The 22,330-nt window shown below is 40.8% G+C and overlaps 1 protein-coding gene across 2 annotated transcripts in view; it reads left to right on the forward strand.

Annotated features, from left to right (window-relative positions):
- Positions 1-1,087: 1,087 nt before the first annotated feature.
- The window catches only part of IRAK1 (interleukin 1 receptor associated kinase 1), a 60,619-nt gene continuing 39,376 nt past the window's right edge, over positions 1,088-22,330 (forward strand). For both annotated transcript variants that reach the window (XM_067464191.1, XM_060763204.2), the window contains exons 1-3: positions 1,088-1,430; positions 14,733-14,900; positions 18,586-18,765. In XM_067464191.1, the coding sequence (XP_067320292.1) occupies positions 1,322-1,430; positions 14,733-14,900; positions 18,586-18,765 (457 nt within the window). In that variant the 5' untranslated portion in view covers positions 1,088-1,321. The remainder of the gene's footprint in view (positions 1,431-14,732; positions 14,901-18,585; positions 18,766-22,330) is intronic.

Below are 22,330 nucleotides of genomic sequence, written 5' to 3' on the forward strand. Positions count from 1 at the left end.
CACTGGTGGAGTTCAGAATGCTCTTTGATTATAAGGTAGGTAAAGGTAAAGGTAGTCCCCTGACATTAAGTCCAGTCATGTCTGACTCTGGGGTGTGGTGCTCATCTCTAAGCCGAAGAGCCAGCGTTGTCCATAGACACCTCCAAGGTCATGTGGCCGGCATGACTGCATGGAGCGCTGTTACCTTCCCGCCGGAGCGGTACCTATTGCTCTACTCACATTTGCATGTTTTCAAACTGCTAGGTTGGCAGAAGCTAGGGCTGATAGCGGAAGCACACACCGCTCCCCGGAATCGAACCTGCGACCTTTCGATCAACAAGCTCAGCAGCTCAGTGCTTTAACCCACTGCGCCACCGGGGGCTCCTCTTTGATTATAAGTGAACTATAAATCCCAGCAACTACAACTCCCAAGTTACAAAATCAATCCTCCCCCAACCCCACTAGCATTTACATGTGGGTGCATTGGGTATTTGTGCCCAATTTGGTCCAGTGAATGAAAATACATCTTGCATATCTAATATTTACATTATGATCGATAACAGTAGTAAAATGACTGTTATGAAGTAGCAACAAAAACAATGTTATGGTTGGGGGTCATCATTACACGAGGGACTGTATTAAGGCGTCATGGGATTAGGAAGGTGGAGAACCACTCCTTTAAATCCTGTGGCTGCCTCCCGATGAACTCTGGGGCTTGTAGTTTAGTGAGGCTCAGGACCTCTCTTAAAGTCTTCTCCCTAAACTACAAGCCCCAGAATCCTTCAGGAAGGAGGCAGCCACAGGCTTTAAAGTAGATACAAGCTCTCAACGTTCAAACACTCTTGGTCCCAAGCATTTGGAACACTCAAAATGTCCATAGAAGCAGCAGTCAGCGAAACTGAAGGCGGGTGAGGCAAAGCAATAGGCCAATAGAGGCTTTGCCGCATTCAAGATGGCTGCCTCACGTAGGATTAAGGAAGTTTCCCGTCATGCTGTGCCGCACTCAAGATGGCGGCCTGACTGACCTCCCAACGCTGCTCCGTCAACCAGGCCGAAGAAGCGAGGAGACGTCGGCGCAGGCGCAGAGCTGCCAAGGGGGCGCGGCTCGTGCTTTAAAGAGGAAGTGGCCCTTTTTCGGGGCGGCCTCCTCCTCCTCCTCCCTCAGTCTCTGTTTCTCTCTCTCTCTTTCTTTTCCTCGTTTTCTTCTCCTTTTCCCGCCCCCTCGTCCGGCCTCTCCTATGGCCTGGCCTGGGCGGAGGACGAGGAGAAGGAGAAGGAGGAGGGTGGCCGCCTCAGCAGCAGCAGCAGCAGCCTTATCCGCCAGGGGAAGGGCCCGCGGGGGATGGCCGGTTCCCACTCGCCCAGGTTCCTGTACGAGTTGCCGGCCACTGTCATGTGCCAGTTCTACGAGATTATGGACGCCCTCGGCCGGGCGGAGTGGCAGCGCTTCGGTGAGTGGCTCTCCTGGCTTCCCCTCAGGGAGTGTGGCCGCCCCTCCTCTCAGGCAGGATCTGATCCCGGATTATCTGGCAGTGGAGACTCATATAATCCAGTTTAAATAGAGTAAATCTGGGATCAGAACCTGGGATAGAGGGCAGGGCAGTATTATGAATCCAGGACCGGATTATCTGCTTTGAATCTGAATCACCTGCCTTGAACTAGTTTATATGGCATTGTAGATTTAGGACCCTTCCTGACAGCCATATAATTTAGAATATCAAGGCAGATAACCCACCATATCTGCTTTGAACTGTGTTATCTGAGTCCACACTGCCATATAATCCGGTTCAATGTGGATTTTATGCAGTTGTGTGGAAGGAGCCTTAGATAATCCAGTTCAAAGCGGATAATGTGGATAATCTGCATTGATAATCTGGATTATATGGCAGTGTAGAGGGGGCCTGAGTTTACATGGGCATATAATCGAGTTCAAAGCAGATAATCTGGATTTTGTATGACAGTGTAAAAAGGGACTGAGTCTACACTCCCATATAATCAAGTACAAAGCAGATAATCTGAATTTCTTATGGCAGTGTAAAAAAGGGCTGAGTCTACACTGTTATATAATCCAGATAATCTGGATTTTATATGGCAGTGTAGAAGGTCTGAGTCTACACTCCCATATAATCAAGTTCAAAGCATATAATATGGATTGTATAGCAGTGTAGAAGGGGCCTGAGTACACCCTGCCATATAATCCAGTTCAAAGCAGATAATCTGGATTTTGTATGACAATGTAGAAAGGGGCTGGGTCTACACTGTCATATAATCCAAATAATCTGGATTTTATATGGCAGTGTAGAAGGGGTCTGAGTCTACACTCCCATATAATCAAGTTCAAAGCAGATAATCTGGATTATATGGCAGTGTAGAGGGGGCCTGAGTTTACATGGGCATATAATTGAGTTCAAAGCAGATAATCTGGATTTCTTATGGTAGTGTAGAAAGGGACTGAGTCTACACTGCCATATAATCCAGATAATCTGGATTTTATATGGCAGTGTAGAAGGGGTCTGAGTCTACACTCTCATATAATCAAGTTCAAAGCAGATAATCTAGATTATATAGCAGTGTAGAAGGGCCTGAGTACACACTGCCATGTAATCCAGTTCCAAGTAGATAATCTGGATTTTGTATGATAGTGTAGAAAGGGGCTGAGTCTACACTCCCATATAATCGAGTTCAAAGCAGATAATCTGGATTATATAGCAGTGTAGAAGGGCCTGAGTACACACTGCCATGTAATCCAGTTCCAAGTAGATAATCTGGATTTTGTATGATAGTGTAGAAAGGGGCTGAGTCTACACTCCCATATGATCAAGTTCAAAGCAGATAATCTGGATTATATAGCAGTGTAGAAGGGGCCTGAATCTACACGCCCATATAATCCAGTTCAAAGCAGATAATCTGGATTTTGTATGACAGTGTAGAAAGGGGCTGAGTCTACACTGTCATATAATCCAAATAAACTGGATTTTATATGGTAGTGTAGAAGGTCTGAGTCTACATTCCCATATGATCAAGTTCAAAGCAGATAATCTGGATTATATAGCAGTGTAGAAGGGGCCTTAGTACACACCACCATATAATCCAGTTCAAAGCAGGTAATCTGGATTATATAGCAGTGTAGAAGGGCCTGAGTACACACTGCCATATAATCCAGTTCAAAGCAGATAATCTGGATTTTATATGGCAGTATAGAAGGGACGAGAAGCTCCTTCCACACAGCTGAATGAAATCCCACTCTTTCTGCTTTGAAGTGGAATATATGGCAGTGTGGACTCAGATATTCCACTTCAATTAGATATTGTGATATTTTCTGACTTGATATTCTGGGTTATAGGACTGTGTGGAAGGGCCCTGAGTCTACTCTACCATATAATCCAGTTCAAATCGGATAATCTGGATCATTTGGCAGTAAGGAAGGGTCCCAAGTCTATACTGCCATATAATCCATTTCAAAACAGATAATCTGAATTTTATATGGCAGCATAGAAGGAATTGTAGTCTTTTCACAAGAACAGACAGTGGAGTTTAGTAGCCTAATTTTGTATATATGTGTATACACACACACACACACACACATATATATATACCAAAGAAGGCTGCTAAAACACACAGTCAGTTCTTGTGAAAAGCCTAGGGCCCCTTCTACACTGCCATATAAAATCCAGATTATCTGCTTTGAACTGGAATATATGGCAGTGTAGACTCATATAATTCAGTTCAAAGCAGATAATGTGGATTATCTGCTTTGATAAACAAAATTATATGACAGTGTATAAGTGACCTAAGATTCATAACACACATTTTGGTACCCAAATGTTAGCCCTGTTTCTGGGTATATTTGTCCTGCCGATTCCTTATCTGCTCTCCTTTAGAAAACCATATCTTTGTGCTGGTCAGTGACCGTAATAAAGTTTTGTATTATAGTGTATTGATAGCCGTATCAAAGAAACAACAGCTGATGTGGTCTGTCCAATGCAGTTTTCTGAACCAGGGCCCCAAATAACCAAAGGAACAGGTCTAAAAATCAAGATACTAGGACATTTTTGGTTGTGGTGTTATTATCATGATATGTATTTATTTATTATATCTCGCATTTTCTCCCTCAAAGGAGACTCAAAGTGGCTAAGATTCATACAAAGTGAATATTAAAACCAAACGCGTTTAAAAGTAGAATTAAATGTAGGAGTATTAATCCATTAAAAACATATTAGGTTAATACATTTAATAAAGGGGAAATTCGTTTTTGCAGCTTCTTCCTCTGTGTGTCTACATATTTCCATATGTTTTTCTAGGCTAAGTATTTATTCCTTTTGAATTTTGCTGTAATCCTTTCTTGAAACACTTGGTATAGCTCTAAACACTCAGATATGAATTCATAGATAGATATGCTCCTATTTTTATCTCATTAGAGTTTTTAACATTTTATCTTGTATATGTGGCCCGCCCACTGTTTACTGCGACTGTGTTTTTTGTTTATTGTAATGCTATATTTTGTTATTGTATTTTTTAATGTAATTTTGATGATGTTGCTTGTTGTTTATGTTTTGGTTTTATTTTGATGTAATATGTTGTTTGGGCTTAGCCCCATGTTAGCCGCTCCGAGTCCCCATTGGGGAGATGGTGGCGGGGTATAAATAAAGATTATTATTATTATTGGGTTGTTGTAAGTTTTTTCGGGCTATATGGCCATGGTCTAGAGCAGTGGTTCTCAACTTTCCTAATGCCATGACCCCTTAATACAGTCCCTCATGTTGTGTGACCCCCAACCACAACATTACTTTCGTTGCTACTTCATAAGAGTCATTTTACTAATGTAAATATCTGATATGCAGGATGCGTTTTCATTCACTGGACCAAACTGGGCACAAATACCCAATACACCCAAATGTGAATGCTAGTGGGGTTGGGTGAGGATTGATTTTGTAATTTGGGAGTTGTAGTTGCTGGGATTTATAGTTCACTTATAATCAAAGAGCATTCTGAACTCCACCAGCGATGGATTTGACCCAAACTTGGCTCCCATGGCCAATGGAAAACACTGGAAGGGTTTGATGGGCATTGACCTTGAGTTTGGGAGTTGTAGTTCACCTATATCCAGAAAGCACTGTGGACTCATACAATGGTGGATCTGGACCAAACTTGGCACAAATACTCAATATGCCCAAATGTGAATACTGGTGGAGTCTGGGGAAAATAGATCTTGACATTTGGGAGTTGTAGTTGCTGTGATTTATAGTTCATTACAATCAAAGAACATTCTGAACTCCACCAACGATAGAATTGGCTCAAACTTCCCACATGGAATCCCCATGACCTACAGAAAATACTGTGTTTTCTTATGGTCTTTGGCGACCCCTCTGACACCCCCTCACGACCCCCTCAGGGGTCCCGACCCCCAGGTTGAGAAACACTGGTCTAGAGGCTCTAGACCAGGGGTCCTCAAACTTTTTAAACAGAGGGCCAGGTCACAGTCCCTCAAACTGTTGGAGGGCCGGATTATAATTTGGAAAAAAAACATGAATGAATTCCTATGCACACGGCACATATCTTATTTGTAGTGCAAAAAACACTTAAAAACAATACAATAATTAAAATGAAGAACGATTTCAACAAATATAAAATTATTAGTATTTCAATGGGAAGTGTGGGCTTACTTTTGGCTGATGAGATAGGATTGTTGTTATTGTTGTGTGCTTTCAAGTCGTTTCAGACGTAGGTTGACCCTGAGTGAGGGCCGGGTAAATGACCTTGGAGGGCCGCATCCGGCCCCCGGGCCTTAGTTTGAGGACCCCTGCTCTAGACCATGGCCATATAGCCCAAAAAAACCTACAACAACCCAGTGATTCTGGCCATGAAAGCCTTCGACAATACATTATTATTATTATTATTATTATTATTATTATTATTATATGCAGAATTAGGCTACCAAAACCAATTATCTGCCCTTGTGAAAAGGCTAAAACTAAGCTTCGGCGGTCTTTCACTATCTGTGTTTATATATTTTTCTACACTGTCTTTATTTTTTTGGGGCATTTCTGTGATCCTCAGGATATGTTTCCACTTGATATATCTGACTGATGTGACCCCCCCCCCCAAAAAAAAACCCCTCAGAGCTCCCCAAACTGGAAATCTGATCATCTCTCTTGAATAGCCAATTCCAGTTCCATTCATATGAATCAATTTTGTTGTTGTTGTGTGCCTTTAAGTCGTTTCTGACATGAAAATGCTATTACAGTTTTCTTGGCAGGAGTGGGCTGCTTATTTTTTTAAATAATGGTGTTCTTAATTTTTATTACACCCCCCATATTTCTCAGTTAAACTTTCCCCAAGTAAAAGTCCTTCCTTACCTCCTTGCTTTTTAATTGTGTGTCTTTGGAGTAAACAGGTTACTAATAGAGTACAATAGAGGTCAGCAGTCTCTTGTATTAGGACCGGTCAAAAGTGGTTTGTGAATATTATGAGCCTTCAAGTTTGGCTAAAACTTGAAATATGATAAAGTGTTAGTTTGTTATTAACATACACTGTCTCTTGCCTTAATTTTGAACATGGCAGGAAATCGAGGCCAAGCTTCGAAGGGAAAGGGAAATTAGGAGAAGGAAGAAAATGTAATGGGATTAGTTAGTCATTCTGTACAGTTCTCTTTTTGTAAAAAGAAAATGATCTCAGAAGTTATTGAACACATGAGAACGAGGACTGACTTGATTTAGATTTGATTTTTATAAGTGTATGAAAATTTAAATTACTGTATATACTCGAATATAAGCCTAGTTTTTCAGCCTCTTTTTTAGTCTGAAAAAGCTCTCTTTGGCTTATACTGGAGTCAAGGTTATTTATTATTTTTCTCTGTTATTAGCATTATTTTTATTACATTTATTTTAGACTATTTATTATTATTACCTTTACAGTATTTTACCCTATTATTATTACATTTATTATTTTACTCTGTTTATTATTATCATTACATTTATTAATTTACTTTATTATTATTGCATTTATTATTTACTCTATTTTGCATTTCCATTATTTTACTCTATTATTATATTTATTATTTTACTCTCTTTATTATTGTTGGAAGGATGTTTACATTAAAGAAGGTTAGAATAATGATTTAATCAGAGTTGGGCAGTCTTATATTAAATTACAGTCTTATGTAAATATTCAAAAACATTTTACCTCCTGATGCCTCAAGTAATGTAATTTTATTGGTTATCTATTTTTATTTTGAAATTTACCCATAGTGCCTGCATTTTTCCACCCTTGGCTTATACTTGAGTCAATACGTCTTCCCAATTTTTTGTGGCAAAATTAGGTACCTCGGTTTATATTCGGGTTCCCTTATACTTGAGTATATACGGTACTTCCCTGAAGGATTCTGTCTTAATGGTTTAAGTCACTAGTGAAGTGGTTTCTGTGTAGTCATCATCTTAACCGGTACTAGACGTACATTATTCTTTAATGTAAGCTATTAAAATTAGATACATACTAAGCAGATCTGGATTGTTTTCTGATTAATTTTAAGTCCATCTAAAATGACATCACTTCCATTTCATTTATTTATTGAATCAATATCCTGCCTTTCTCCTAACATGGGTTTCAAAGCAGTACTTATAACCATGTTCCAGCTTGTTGAGATCAGCTCCAAATGCTCTATTCAGTGGCCAGGAAAGGACAATGCAAAGAAAGAGGGAAAGCATGCTGTTTATTTGTACCATCTGCCAAATAGGACTTATCAAGTTACTTCCTATCACTGGAAACTATTAACATATTCATATAATATAAATGCAAGTTTTTTTATTTTCATGATGAAATCTTTTTATCTCTTTTTATCTAAGAGAATTTTTGAGATTTATTTTAAATAATATTATATTATCTATTCTTTAAAAATCTGACTAGTTTTTTAACTGGGGGAGTCTCCAGTGAGAATAGTTTGTCATGCACTGACTTAATTGAAACCTGGGATTGTCTGGTGAAATAGGTGTGTACAATGCTGAGGATAAACAGCTTCTTCATACATAGCTTTCTGCATTTTCTGTCATGAGACTAGGGGCTCTTCCACATAGCCATATAACACAAAATATCAATGCAGAAAATCCCACAGTATCTGCTTTGAACTGGGTTATCTGAATCCACACTGCCATATATTCCAGTTCAATATTCAATATTCCAGCTTGGGAGTGATCCTGGACTCGCCGCTGAGCCTGGAACCCCAGGTCTCGGCGGTGGCCGGGAGAGCTTTTGCGCAATTAAAACTTGTGCACCAGTTGCGCCCGTACCTCGGGAAGTCTGATCTGGCCACGGTGGTCCACGCTCTTGTTACATCCTGAATAGACTACTGCAACGCGCTCTACGTGGGGTTGCCCTTGAAGACTGTTCGGAAACTCCAACTAGTCCAGCGAGCGGCAGCCAGATTGCTCACTGGAGCGACATACAGGGAGCATACCACCCCCCTGTTATGCCAGCTCCACTGGCTGCCGGTTCAATTCCGAGCACAATTCAAGGTGCTGGTTTTAACCTACAAAACCCTATACGGTTCTGTTCCAGTGTATCTGTCCGAACGTATCTCCCTTTACGTCCCACCTCGGAGCTTGAGATCATCTGGGGAGGCCCTGCTCTCGACCCCACCACTCTCACAAGTGAGGCTGGTGGAGACGAGAAGCAGGGCCTTCGCAGTGGTGGCCCCCCACCTGTGGAACTCACTCCCGGGGGAAATCAGAACATCACCAACCCTCCTCTCCTTCAGGAGGAGGGTGAAGACATGGCTGTGGAACCAGGCCTTTGGGCAACCAGGCAATTAGATAAGACAACTAAATAAGACAATCAGATGTGTAAGATCAGCAGGATTGTCGAAGTGGAATCAAAACAGATCTTTGAGTTAGTGTACACTGATGGGTAGGAGAAAGAACTAGGTTTGTATTGTTTTATTGATTTTATTATTTTATCATTTTATTGATTTTATTGGGATAATGGCTGAATTGTGGGAATTTGTATTGTTGTACTTTTGTGATGATTGTTTTGTGTGGCAGGCGTCCAAATGCGCCTTGCAGCTGTAAGCCGCCCTGGGTCCCCTCCGGGGTGAGAAGGGCGGGGTACAAGAACCCCAAATAAATAAATAAATAAAAGCGGAAAATGTGAGATTTTATTCAGTTGTGTGGAAGGTCCCTAAAGCCCCATCTACACTGCCATATAAAATCCAGATTATCTGTTTTGAACTGGATTTTCTGGCAGTGCAGACTCCTACATGGATTATCTGTTTTGATCATCCAGATTATATGGCAGTGTTAGAAGGAGCCTTAATGGTGCCATGCGAGACACAGGAGCTAGGCTACTCACATTGGTGGAAATGGATGGGGAACTTTTGGCTGCCCAAATCTTTGGAACTTTAGCAAGTGCTACAGTTGTGATCAATGGGCAGAAGTAAGTTACTTGTCCCAGGAACATCAGGAAAAGAAATTCTCTCTTCCGTGTAAGAGAGCATGAGAAGCATACTGCTGCCTTTAATAATGTTGGTGATTTGTAGAGATTGGGAATGCTATCCTTATAAACTACAACCCTGAGGAATAACCCATTGGCAATGCTTGGTGAGGATTCTGTGAGTTGTGGTCCAAAACAGGAACATTTTGAAGTGCTGGTTTTGCTTTTCTGTGGTGAGGGTTGGGGGTGGGGTTGTAGAATAAAGGATATATGTGTATATATGTGTGTACATCCCTGCTTGCAAATCGAACGTTGACTAATGGCAACCCATTGATTCCATAGGCAAGGAACATCAAAATAGGTGGTTTTGCCAGTTCCTTGCTTTGAAATGAAGTCTATAGTATCTGATATTTGTTGGCAGTCTCCCATCCAAGCATTAACAAGGACTGATCTTGTTTACCTTGGAAACTCAGACAAGATCTGGTACTTTCAGGATGTTTAGACTGGATGATTTACTGCATCCCCAGTTTTTGTTGGCAGTGGTCTGTTCATTGGATGCATTAACTTTTTGTGGATTAAATGGATTATAATAAATAATACAACACAGTTGGAATTTTTTGGATTTTAAAAAAATGAGTGTTTGAGGGAAACCCGGTTGTTATTTTTGAACTATAACCTTCATTCCGTCCAATGGGGTCAGAAGTCAAATGAACTACTGCTGGGGCTGTCCCTTCGTCTGTATCTCTGCACAGTTTCAACTACATTTAACGGACTTGACAGCTGCATCGATAGGAGTTCATTTGCAGCTAGAAACCAACATGGATTTCTTTTGAAAGACTTGACAATGATACTAAACTTTCGACTGTGTAGAAAATGTGTTTATTGTTACATGGACTTTAGCAATTGGCTGACTACTGAAGAAGTGGCTTTTAATGGCAGTGGGCATGTTGAATTGATGTGCCTTTTACATTGCTTTGAATTGCTTTTTGTTTTAATATCATACCTTAATGGTGTTTTCATATCATAACTTGATGTTTTGATTTCATTTTGTCATAAGCTGCTTTTGTCCCACTTTTGAGAGAAATAGCAGAGCATAAATACCTGCTTGTAAATCAGCTATGTACTGTAATAGAATTCAGACAGGATAGCTATTTTTTCTTTCATTTTTTATGATTTGTTTGGCTCAAATACATTTGGTAGTCCCAATTACACTTGGCTCATGGAATGAGAGGAGAATGTTGACTCAACACTTATTCATGCCCCATGAATTCCAGTTGGAGCAAACTATTGGCTAATGCCTAGTTATGTTTTTAACGATATTCTTGTCTACCTGGAAACTCTAAGCCTTCTGACCACAAAGACTGGGTAAATGCCAAATCCAGAAAACCAAGAGTTCCCAAATATTTTTGAATAGTACCTGAAATAAATCAACATGGCTAGACCGAGAAGTGACATGATATCTGTCTTTAAATATCCAAAGGGATTTTATATAGAAGATGATGCAGACGAAACATCAGGAGAGAATGCCTCTAGAACATGGCCATATAGCCCGAAAAAACCTACAACAACCCACTGAAGCCAGCTTGTTTGGTGCTGCTCCAAACACTAGAATGTGGAATCAAATTATAAGAAAAGTGATTTCTCCTAAACATTAAGAAGGGCAAGTTTACTGTGAGAGGGATGCAGTCAGTGACGGAGACTGGTTGACTTTTATTTTCTGGAGTTCTTTAAACAGAGGTTAGATGAGCATCTCTCAGGTGTGTTTTACTTTTTAAATTTTGTATGGTGGGTATTGGACTAAATGGTCCTTGTTGTCCATTCCAACTCTAAAATTCTTTGAATACATATACTAACCAAGATAGAATGGCCCAAAAATGAACATTATATAGGTTCTAGTCAGGATGATGGAACCAAGTCTAAACATGAAGCTTATTTAAGCTTCTATATATCTTATAGCCATCTCCTGCCACGCGTTGCTGTGGCCCAGTCTGTTGATCTGGAAAATAAAGTAATGAGAAAGTGTTGGTTTCTAATAGATGTAATTTCTTTATGCTTGTGGGTAAACAGTATTTGATTACGTTTTCTTGCCCTGGTGAAGGGAGTTGGACTGGTGAAGGGAGTTGGACAAATTTTCAGTTGGTCCAGTTCTATTGTTTGTGGGGTTCAGAATGCTCTTTGATTGTAGGTGATCTATAAATCCCAGTAACTATAACTCCCAAATGTCAAGGTCTATTTCCCTCAAGCTCCATTTGTGTTCCTAGGTGGACATATGAAATATTTGTGCCAAGTTTGGTCCAGATCCATCATAGTTTGAGTCCACAGTGCTCTCTGAATATAGGTGTACTACAACTCCAAAACTCAAGGTCAATGCCCACCAAACCCTTCTAGTGGTTTCTGTTGGTCATGGGAGTCCTGTGTGCCACGTTTGGTTCAATTACATCATTGGTGGAGTTCAGAATGCTCTTTGATTGTAGGTGAACTATAAATCCCAGCAACTACAACTCCCAAATGACAAACTCAATTTTTTTGAGTAATGGTCATTCCTTGGGTTAGTAGGTGTCTTGTGGCCAAATTTGGCAGCAATTTGTCTAGTGGTTTTTGAGTTATGTTAATCCCACAAACAAACATTACATTTTAATTTACATAGATATACATAGGCTGAAGGTAATTTTGTAAAACATTTTAATGTTTTTTTGCATGAAAAAAAGTTTGTTTACATTGAAATAATATGAAAAAGGAAAAGTTTCACCATCTCAGCCACCCATTTAGACATTTTTGGATTTCGGGATTTGGATAAGATGTGTTTAACCTGTAGTGGCATTTGATGTGAAAGTTGTAGAGAACACATTAAAACAGGAGTCAAAATGCCTAGATTGACTCAACCAAAAAGTCCCCCAGAGCATCTTCTGTACAACCACTAGAAGACAGCTTTTGCCCCAGAAGATTACAATACAGAAAGCCATGAGACAAAAGTGGGAAATGCATGTGGAGGAAAAGACTGTTTTGTATAGATTTGAAATAATACCATTGGCAGCATGTTATTGAGAGTCCTTGCTCAGTGTGCAGGCTTCCATGACAAAGTACTCAGAGTTTTCTGGCCATGCTTCCTCCAACTGGAATTAGGCACAATAAATGGTCAAATAAATTTTTTAAAAAAGGTCAGATCTGATGGTAGGCAAAATTGGGGAGTGCTTATTCAACAGTGTGTGCAGACAGGCATTGCTTTGTCTTTACAGACATAATTTTTCAATAGCTGTCTTAATTTTGCATTGTGCTAACCCTTTGAGAGTCCGATGCATGGAAAAAAAATCATTTATTCCTAGCATCAGAGGTTTGGGCAGAAGTGTGCACCTTTGCCTCCTCTTCCCAGTTTCTTGGGCTTGGCTCTCAAAGGATTTTAAGTAGCTATATAAAATTAAAATACACAGGGGAGAAAATGAGGGAGCATGTGTTGCTGCAAGGCAGAGATGGGCAACCTGTAGCTCACAATGCTGTTGGCTGCATTCCAGTTCCCAGCCAAAGGGAAGTAATAATGGGACATATAATCCACAAGCACCTGGCCACTCATTCCACAGTCCTGGTTTAAAAGTTCAGGAATCTGGCAATTCAGAATCCACTAGTCTAAAAGCCTAGAGATCTACTTCAAGTCAGAACAGAGGGGATGAGCTGGATGAGCAGATAATTTGACATAGTGTAAGGCAGGGGTCCTCAAACATTTTAAACAGAAGGGCAGATCACAATCCCTCAAACTGTTGGAGGGCCGGATTATAATTTGAAAAAAACATGAATGAATTCTTATGCACACTGCACATATCTTATTTGTAATGCAAAAAACCACTTTAAAACAATACAATAATTAAATTGAAGAACAATTTTAACACATATAAAGTTATTAGTATTTCAGTGGGAAGTGTGGACCTGCTTTTGGCTGATGAGATAGGGTTGTTGTTGTTGTTGTTGTTGTTGTGTGCTTTCAAGACTTAGGTTGACCCTGAGCGAGGGCCGGGTAAATGACCTTGGAGGGCCGTATCTGGCCCTCGGGCCTTAGTTTGAGGACCCCTGGTTTGTTTATTTATTTATTTATTTATCATGTCAGGGGCAGACCAAACAGTTGCATTGCATTTTTTAACAAAACAAACAAACAAAACACAGTTTGCAAGCTTGGTAGTTGATTAAATGTCCTTTGATCAGTAGCAAGCCACTTGGAGTGCCTCTGGTGTTGCTGCAAGAAGGTCCTCCATTGTGCATGTGGCAGGGCTCAGGTTGCATTGCAGCAGGTGATCTATAGTTTGGATTCCACTTTGTAGCCCCATTTCTCCAGGTTGGCTCTGCATCTCGTGGTGCCAGAGCGCAGTCTGTTCAGCGCCTTCCAAGTCGCCCAGTTTTCTGTGTGCCCGGGAGGGAGTCTCTCATTTGGTATCAGCCAGTGATTGAGGTGCTGGGTTTGAGCCTGCCACTTTTGGACTCTCGCTTGCTGAGGTGTTCCAGCGAGTGTCTCTGTAGATCTTAGAAAACTATTTCTTGATTTAAGTCATTGACGTGCTGGCTGATATCCAAACAAGGGATGAGCTGGAGATGTCACTGCCTTGGTCCTTTCACTATTGGTTGCTACTTCCCGGAGGATGTCAGGTGGTGCAATACTGGCTAGACAGTGTAATTTCTCCAGTGGTGTAGGGCGCAGACACCCCGTGATAATGCGGCATGTCTCATTAAGAGCCACATCCACTGTTTTAGTGTGGCGAGATGTGTTCCACACTGGGCGTGCGTACTCAGCAGCAGAGTAGCATAGTGCAAGGGCAGATGTCTTCACTATGTTTGGTTGTGCCAGTCAGCTTTCGTATGCTTTTGACTGATGAGATAGGATTGTTGTTGTTGTTGTTGTTTGCTTTCAAGACTTAGGTTGACCCTGAGTGAGGGTCGGGTAAATGACCTTGGAGGACCGTATCCGGCCCCCGGGCCTTAGCTTGAGGACCCCTGGTGTAAGGTAAAGAGAGATAGAGGTATAGTGATTTGAGCACCGAACTGTGACTTTGGAGACCAGAGTCTGATTTCCCTTTCAGCCATGAAAACCCATTGGGCAAGTCACACACACTCCGATCCAGAAAACTGTGATAGGCTCTCCATAAATTGGAAATGACTTTGAAAGCACACAGGAAGCCGTAATCCTATGCTCCTTGAGCAGGGAAGAAGTTACAGGAGCAAGACTTTTCCCCTTTGTGTTGGCATAGGAAGCGGCTGCAATTTAATACAACACAAAATGTCAAAGAGAGCAAAATTATCAAGATTGGTGTATGTGCCTCAGTCGTGACCAGCCTTTCTCTTTTGCACCCCAGCCTCCAGGATTGTCCGAGATCAGGTGGAGCTGCGTCTCTATGAGAGGATGGAGGCGCCAACAAACAAAGTCATGTGGGCCTGGATAAATCGCAACGCCCGAGTGGTTGACTTACTTCAGATCCTTGATGACTTGCAGCTTTATCGGGCACACGATATCATCGCCTCGTGTAAGTCTGGCCGTTCTGTTTCTTTTCTCTTTCCTTCTCTTTCTCTTCTTTCTCCCTCTCTCATTCTCACAGACACATTCTCTCTCATAAATATATTCTTCAACTAAAAGTTATGGGTCTTTTTTCATAGCTCTGAAGTTGCAATATTCCCCTAACTTGCATTTTGCAGATGGGTCATTATGCTCAGTTATCAAGACCTAGTTGTGGGAATTGTGGCTCAAAACATATGGATTGCAAAAAAAAAAAAAGAAAAAAGAAAATAAAAAGCCCTGATTGCAGTCTAAATAATTTTAGTTCACATTCTTCTTTTCATTTCACCCTTTTGAAAAAAATATGCCAGTTAAGTGGAAGCATTCCCTCTACATGAGAAGAGAATCTTCCTAGTGGAATGCTCATACTCCTTATCTCCAAAAATAAATATATTATAAGGATATAAATCACAGGTTGTTCACATGAGTAAAATACAATATAATAGTAATAATAATGATGATATGATATTATAATTATATATTTTATATTACAGGTAATATTACTAATAATAATATAATATAATGTTATAATACAATATAATAATATATGATATTAATATTGTGCTATGGTAATCTATATAAATAAAAATGTAATGTTCGTTTGTGGGATTAACAGAACTCAAAAACCACTGGACGAATTGACACCAAATTTGGACACAAGGCACCTAACATCCCAATGAATGTCGTTCACTCAAAAAATTGATTTTGTAATTTGGGAGTTGTAGTTGCTGGGATTTATGGTTCACCTGCAAACAAAGAGCATTCTGAACCCCACCAATGATGGAATTGAACCAAACTTGGCACACAGTTCTCCCATGACCAACAGAAAATACTGGAAGGGTTTGGTGGACAGTGTCCTTTGGTTTTGAAGTTGTAGTTCACCTACATCCAGAGATCACTGTGGACTCAAACAATGATGGATCTGGACCAAACTCTACACAAAAGGCATGGCCCGACTACACAAATACTCAATATGCCCAAATGTGAACAATGGTGGAGTTTGGGGAAAATAGAATCTTGACATTTGGGAGTTTATTTATTTATTTTTATCCCGCTCTTCTCAATCCCGGGGGGGGGGGGGGCTCAGAGCGGCTAACAAACAGTCATTAAAACAGTCATTAAAACAATACACAATCCACAAACCCACTGATAGAACAATAAAACCGTATCCTCATACATGCCATCTTGCCAGTCTATTTCCAGTCAAAGTGCTGCTTTATGTTTATTGTCTGAAAGCCTGGTCCCAAAACCAAGATTTTAATTTCTTCCTGAATGCCAGGAGGGATAGAGTCGATCGTATTTCATTTGGAAGCGAATTCCACAGGCGGGGGACTACAGCCGAGAAGGCCCTGTCTCTTCTCCTCGCCAGACGCGTTTGATGGGATTTATAGTTCACCTACAATCACAGAGCATTCTGAACTCCCTCAACGATAGAATTGGGCCAAACCTCCCACACAGAACCCCCATGAGGGCCACAGTAACGCGTGGCAGGGGACAGCTAGTAATATAATATATTTACATTTTACTTGTAAGCTGCTCTGAGTCCCCTTTGGCATGAGAAGTGCGGCATATAAATGTTGTAAATAAATAAACCGAGGATTTCAAACTAGAGCCTAGGAGAGTTATTTTTTGGACTGCAACCCAGAATCAGCCTTGGGACTAAAAGTTGGGGAGTTATCGAAAAATTAGCTTTCCTAACTTGAGCTAGGGTTGTGAGCATTCTGTGAATCAAACATTGGTCGTCTTTTGAGATTTCATGATATGTATTGCTTCCTCGTTTGACTTGTTCTTATCTTATGTTAAATACATGCATTGGACCCTTTCCCAGAGCTTTTGAAACTGCATTTCTTGCTTGCTCTCCTGCAGGCAGCATTCTTCTGCTGTGACACCAAGCTAAAAGACAGCTGAGGTAGACAATTACCTGGAGAAAAAGTAGTGAACGAACACTTCTGTTTGTGTCACAGCCATCTTCTGTACAGTTGAAACAGGTAGCAAAATCTAGCACTGACTGTCCCTGTGAATGTAAGCATAAAAAGCTACCTTGTCATAAATCAGACTGTTGCTCTGGATAACCCAACATTAGTCATGGCTTTGGGCAGAATTTTTTCCTAGTCTCGGAGATCTTTTTTGCTGGAAGTGACAGGGCTTGGACCTGCCATTTGCTGTATACAAGGCATGTGAACTACTACTGATTTATGACTTTTCCCATGAGAACTATGCTAGTGTTGGCATATCTGTCACTGCATGAATACATAGTTTTAAGAATTTGGAAATGATCCTTCTTTGGACTATAAATCTTTGGAGATTCACACATGTACCCTAACACGCAAAAGGTAACATGCCCATGCTCATTTCATGTGCCATTAATCCCTGTTGCATGTTTGTAGAACACATCTTATTTCTCTACAGAGACACCAAGAAGGAGGCATAGAAATGCAGGATATCCCAGGTTGGAAATTGAAGGGCATCTGTATAAATAGAAATGTAATGTTCGTTTGTGGGATTAAAAGAACTCAGAAACCACTGGATGAATTGACACCAAATTTGGACACAAGATACCTAACAACCCAATGTATGTCCTTCACTCAAAAAAATGATTTTATCATTTGGGAGTTGCAGTTGCTGGGATTTATAGCATTCTGAACTCCACCAATGATGGAATTGAACCAAACTTGGCACACTGGACTCCCATGACCAACAGAAACCACTAGAAGGGTTTGGTGGGCATTGACCTTGAGTTTTGGAGTTGTAGTTCACCTACATCTAGAGCAGTGGTTCTCAACCTGGGGTCCCCAGATGTTCTTGGCCTCCAACTCCCAGAAATCCTAACAGCTTGTCAACTGGCTGGGATTTCTGGGAGTTGTAGGCCAAAAACATCTGGGGACCCCAGGTTGAGAACCACTGATCTAGAGAGCACTGTGGACTCAAACAATGATGGATCTGGACCAAACTTGGCACAAATACTCAATATGCCAAATATAAACACAGATGGAGTTTGGGGAAAATTGACCTTCACATTTGGGAGTTGTAGTTACTGGGATTTATAGTTTACCTACAATCAAAGAGCATTCCGAACCCCACCAACAATAGAATTGGGCCAAACTTCCCAAACAGAACCCCCATGATCAACAAAAAATACTATGTTTTCTGGTGGTCTTTGGTGACCCTTCTGACACCCCCCTCGTGACCCCCCCCCCCCCCCCGGGCTCCCAAACTTCAGGTTGAGAAATACTGCCTTAAGGCCATCCAGTCCAACTCCCTTCATCAGGGCAAGAAAACAGAAAGCCCTCCTGACAAAGAACCATCCAGCCATGGATATAGATAAATATATATATGATTCACACACACACGTTTATGACAGGTATAATATTATAGATTTGAAAGGGACCCCTAAAGAAGGACAATTATATGTTGCATGTTCCAAACAATCTCCACATCAACACTGACAAAGAAACAGCAAGAAATACTGTTGACCCACAAGCATAAAGAAATTACTTATATTAGAAATCAACACTTTGTCATTACTATATTTTCCAGATCAGCAGACTGGGCCACAGCAACGCGTGGCAGGGGATGGTTAATAGTCTAATAATAGGCTGAGTGCACCTCACATTTTAGAGACTAATAGCTACCTCTCTATCCCACCCCCCTTCCAGGGAATCCACCATCACGCCCAGTAGAATCCAGAGCAGTGCCTTGTCATCGGCTGTCAGTTCCTCTTGACCCCCCACCTTCCCTACCTGCCCCAGATCCTGGTGGCAGGGTTGGCGTTGGCAGCAACAAAGTGAAGACTGAAATGTGGGAGCCCCAAAAAGGACCATCTGCATCTCTGCCAGGTAAAGTTGCCTGTCTGCCCAAGCATGTGCAAGGGGAGTATGTTTTTATGCCACACAGTGGTAACCCATTTGTTTTTATCTTCTTGTTATATATTTGAAAACCACTGAACATTCCAAAATAACTGAGTGATGCTCAGAATTAAAATATCAATACAAACATAACAAAACAATAAGGGAGAACACACATAGCTATGAAACGTAATTCAAATTATAATTTGGAAAAAAAAAGAATTCCTATGCACACTGCACATATCGTATTTGTAATGCAAAAAAAACAACAACACTTAAAAACAGTAATTTAAATGAAGAACAATTTTAACCAATATAAACTTATTAGTATTTCAGTGGGAAGTGTGGGCCTGCTTTTGGCTGATGAGATAGGATTGTTGTTATTGTGTGCTTTCAAGTCGTTTCAGACTTAGATTGACCCTGAGCGAGGGCCGGGTAAATGACCTTGGAGGGCCGTATCTGGCCCCCGGGCCTTAGTTTGAGGACCCCTGGGTTAAACCCTTGTGCTGGCAGGATTGAAGACCGACAGGTCGGGGGTTTGAATCCAGGAAGAGTGTGGATGAGCTCCCTCTGTCAGCTCCAGCTTCACATGAGGAGACATGAGAGAACCCTCCCACAAAGATGCTAAAACATAACATCTGAGTGTCCCCTGGGCAACATCCTTGCAGACAGCCAATTCTCTCACACCAGAAGCAATTTGCAGTTTGTCAAGTCACTCCTGACCAAAAAAAAAAACAAAACACCATATACTAAAATGCACATAAATCTTTAGTCTTGCCTCATGGAGAACTTGTTTTCCTCCTTTCACTGTTTCGGTTGCCCTTTTATACAGTCATCTTGCTTGAGCTTTGGTCACCATGGCATTGTGATTTCTATTACTCTTATTTATGTCCCAATTGATAAAGGAACTGAAATAAAATCACAGCTCTGAAATCAGACAGCTGCAAGTTCTAGCTTTCAAATATGAAAGAAAGGATGTAGGAACATCCTCTCTGTGGTCGTTCTGCAAGTACAATCATCCTTCATGTTTGCTGGGTTTTAATCCATTCTTGAATTAATCTTCTTTCTTTTAATTATATTTGGATAGATGAGGTTTTTAAACATTGTTTTATGTTGCCTTTCATATTTTATTTGGTTATTTGTTCATACACTTACAAGTTCCCTTTTGCAAACAGAATTATGAATAATTAAAAGTTTAAAATAGCTTTAAAACCATTATCACATGCCTCATTTCTTTTGTTGTTTTTAATAATTAAATATGGAGTTATATTTAGTTATGAAGACGCTAAAGCAATGGAGCATGTGATTGATACTCCCTGTGGCCATTATTTTCCTACAAGCAGCTTTAGTTATCAAAGAAGATATGAGAAAGCATGTTTAATACATAAAATATACATATTACTTTCTTTTCATTTTTATTTTTATGTCACTGCTCTTTATTGGTATCTCTGACCTTCTCTAAACTCATGCATGGTTTTGAATTATAAAGCGACTCACATTTATTAGATTTGTATGTCAACCTTTCTCCCATCAAAATGGGACAGGGTTTTAGCCTGCCACTTTTGGACTCTTGCTTACTAAGGCGTTACTCTAAACTGTAGAGTTTAGGAAGCTGTTTCTTGATTTAAGATGTTGGTGTGCTGGCTGATATCTGAACAGAGGATGAGTTGGAGATGTCAATGCCTTCGTCCTTTCATTGCTGACTGCTATTTATCAGATTGGACATTATTTCTAGCACCCACTTTTTGTTTGATAGTCAAGCAGTATTTCTTGTAAGTCAGAGCACGGTCCACAGTAACTCTCGGGTATTTTGGTGTGCTGCAATGCTCTAGTGGGATTCCTTCCTAGGTAATCCTCAGAGTTCAAGATGCTTGTCTGTTCTTAAGATGAAAAGCACACACCTGTGTTTTAGATGGATTAGGAATCCTCTGGTTCTCCCTGTAATAGGCAGTAAGAGCACGTAAAGCTTCGGAGAGTTTCTGTTCAGTGATTTCAAAGCTTCTTGCTTGGGTGATGATGGCACAATCGTCAGCATAGAAACTCTCTGCCCCTTCTGTAAGTGGCTGATCATTTGTATAAATGTTAAACTTTGATGGCAGTGGCTGATCATTTGTGCAAATCAGGGGTCCTCAAACTAAAGCCCGGGGGCCAGATACGGCCCTCCAAGGTCATTTACCCGGCCCTCGCTCAGGATCAGCCTAAGTCTGAAGCAACTTGAAAGCACACAATAACAACAACCCGGAATCACTGGGTTATTGTAGTTTTTTTTGGGCTGTATGGCCATGTTCTAGAGCAGTGGTTCTCAACCTTCCTAAGACCGCGACCCCTTCGTACAGGTCCTCATGTTATGGTGACCCCCAACCATAATATTATTTTCGTTGCTACTTCACAACTGTAATTTTGCTGCTGTTATGAATGGTAATCTAAATATCTGATATGCAGGATGTATTTTCAGTCACTGGACCAAATTTGCAAATATCCGATATGCCCAAAATTTGAATACTGGTGGGGTTGGAGGTGATTGATTTGGTCATTTGGTAATGCTGGAGTTGCTGGGATTTATAGTTCACCTAAAATCAAAGAGCCTTCTGAACTCCACCAATGATGGAACTGAATCAAACTGGGCACACAGAATTCCCATGACCAAGAGAAAATACTGGGAAGGTCTGGTGGGCATTGACCTTGAGTTTGGGAGTTGTAGTTCACCTACATCCAGAGAACACTGTGGACTCAAGCAATGATGGATCTGGATCAAACTGTGCACAAATACTCAATATGCCCAAATGTGAACACTGGTAGAGTTAGGAGAAAATAGGCCTTGCCATTTGGGAGTTGTAATTGTTGGGATTTATAGTTCACCCACAATAAAATAGCATTCTGAACCCCAATGATAGAATTGGACCAAACTTTCCACACATAACCCCCATGACCAACAGAAAATACTGTTTTCTGATGGTCTTTGGCAACCCCTCTGACAACCCCCCCCCCCCCCGCGACCCCCATGGGGGTCCCGACCCCCAGGTTGAGAAACACTGTTCTAGAGGCATGGATGGTGTGGGTTTATATCACCCAACTTCTTCCAATCCAGTGTCGTCCAAATGTATTGGATTCTAACTCCCATAATCTGGGGATGATGAGATACATTTGGGAAAAGACTGGCTCTTCCGTTGTGCCTTTGATGAATAGGTACTCAATCCCACATTATTCCTCATGTGCAATGTTCTATCACTGGAGTATATATTCCCCTTGTGGGAAAGCTTGATTCCACAACACACACCATAATGAGCCCTCTTCCACAAACAATCTGTTTCTTTTTTATCTCACCGAGCTTTTAACTAGTTTTAATAAGTTCTTCTTTTAAGCATTACATGTGGTCCGCCCATTTTCAGTGCATTTGTGTTTATTGTAATTTTATATTGTTGTATATTCATATGTCCTTTGTAATTATGATGTTGTTTATTGTTTGCGTTTCCGTTTGCGTTAGGTCGTTCTTTTTAGTAATTGTTGTTCGGGCTTGGCCCCATGTAAGCCGCTCCGAGTCCCCATTGGGGAGATG

Source organism: Anolis sagrei, chromosome 2 (assembly GCF_037176765.1).
Source record: "Anolis sagrei isolate rAnoSag1 chromosome 2, rAnoSag1.mat, whole genome shotgun sequence".
Classification (NCBI taxonomy): Eukaryota; Metazoa; Chordata; class Lepidosauria; order Squamata; family Dactyloidae; genus Anolis; species Anolis sagrei.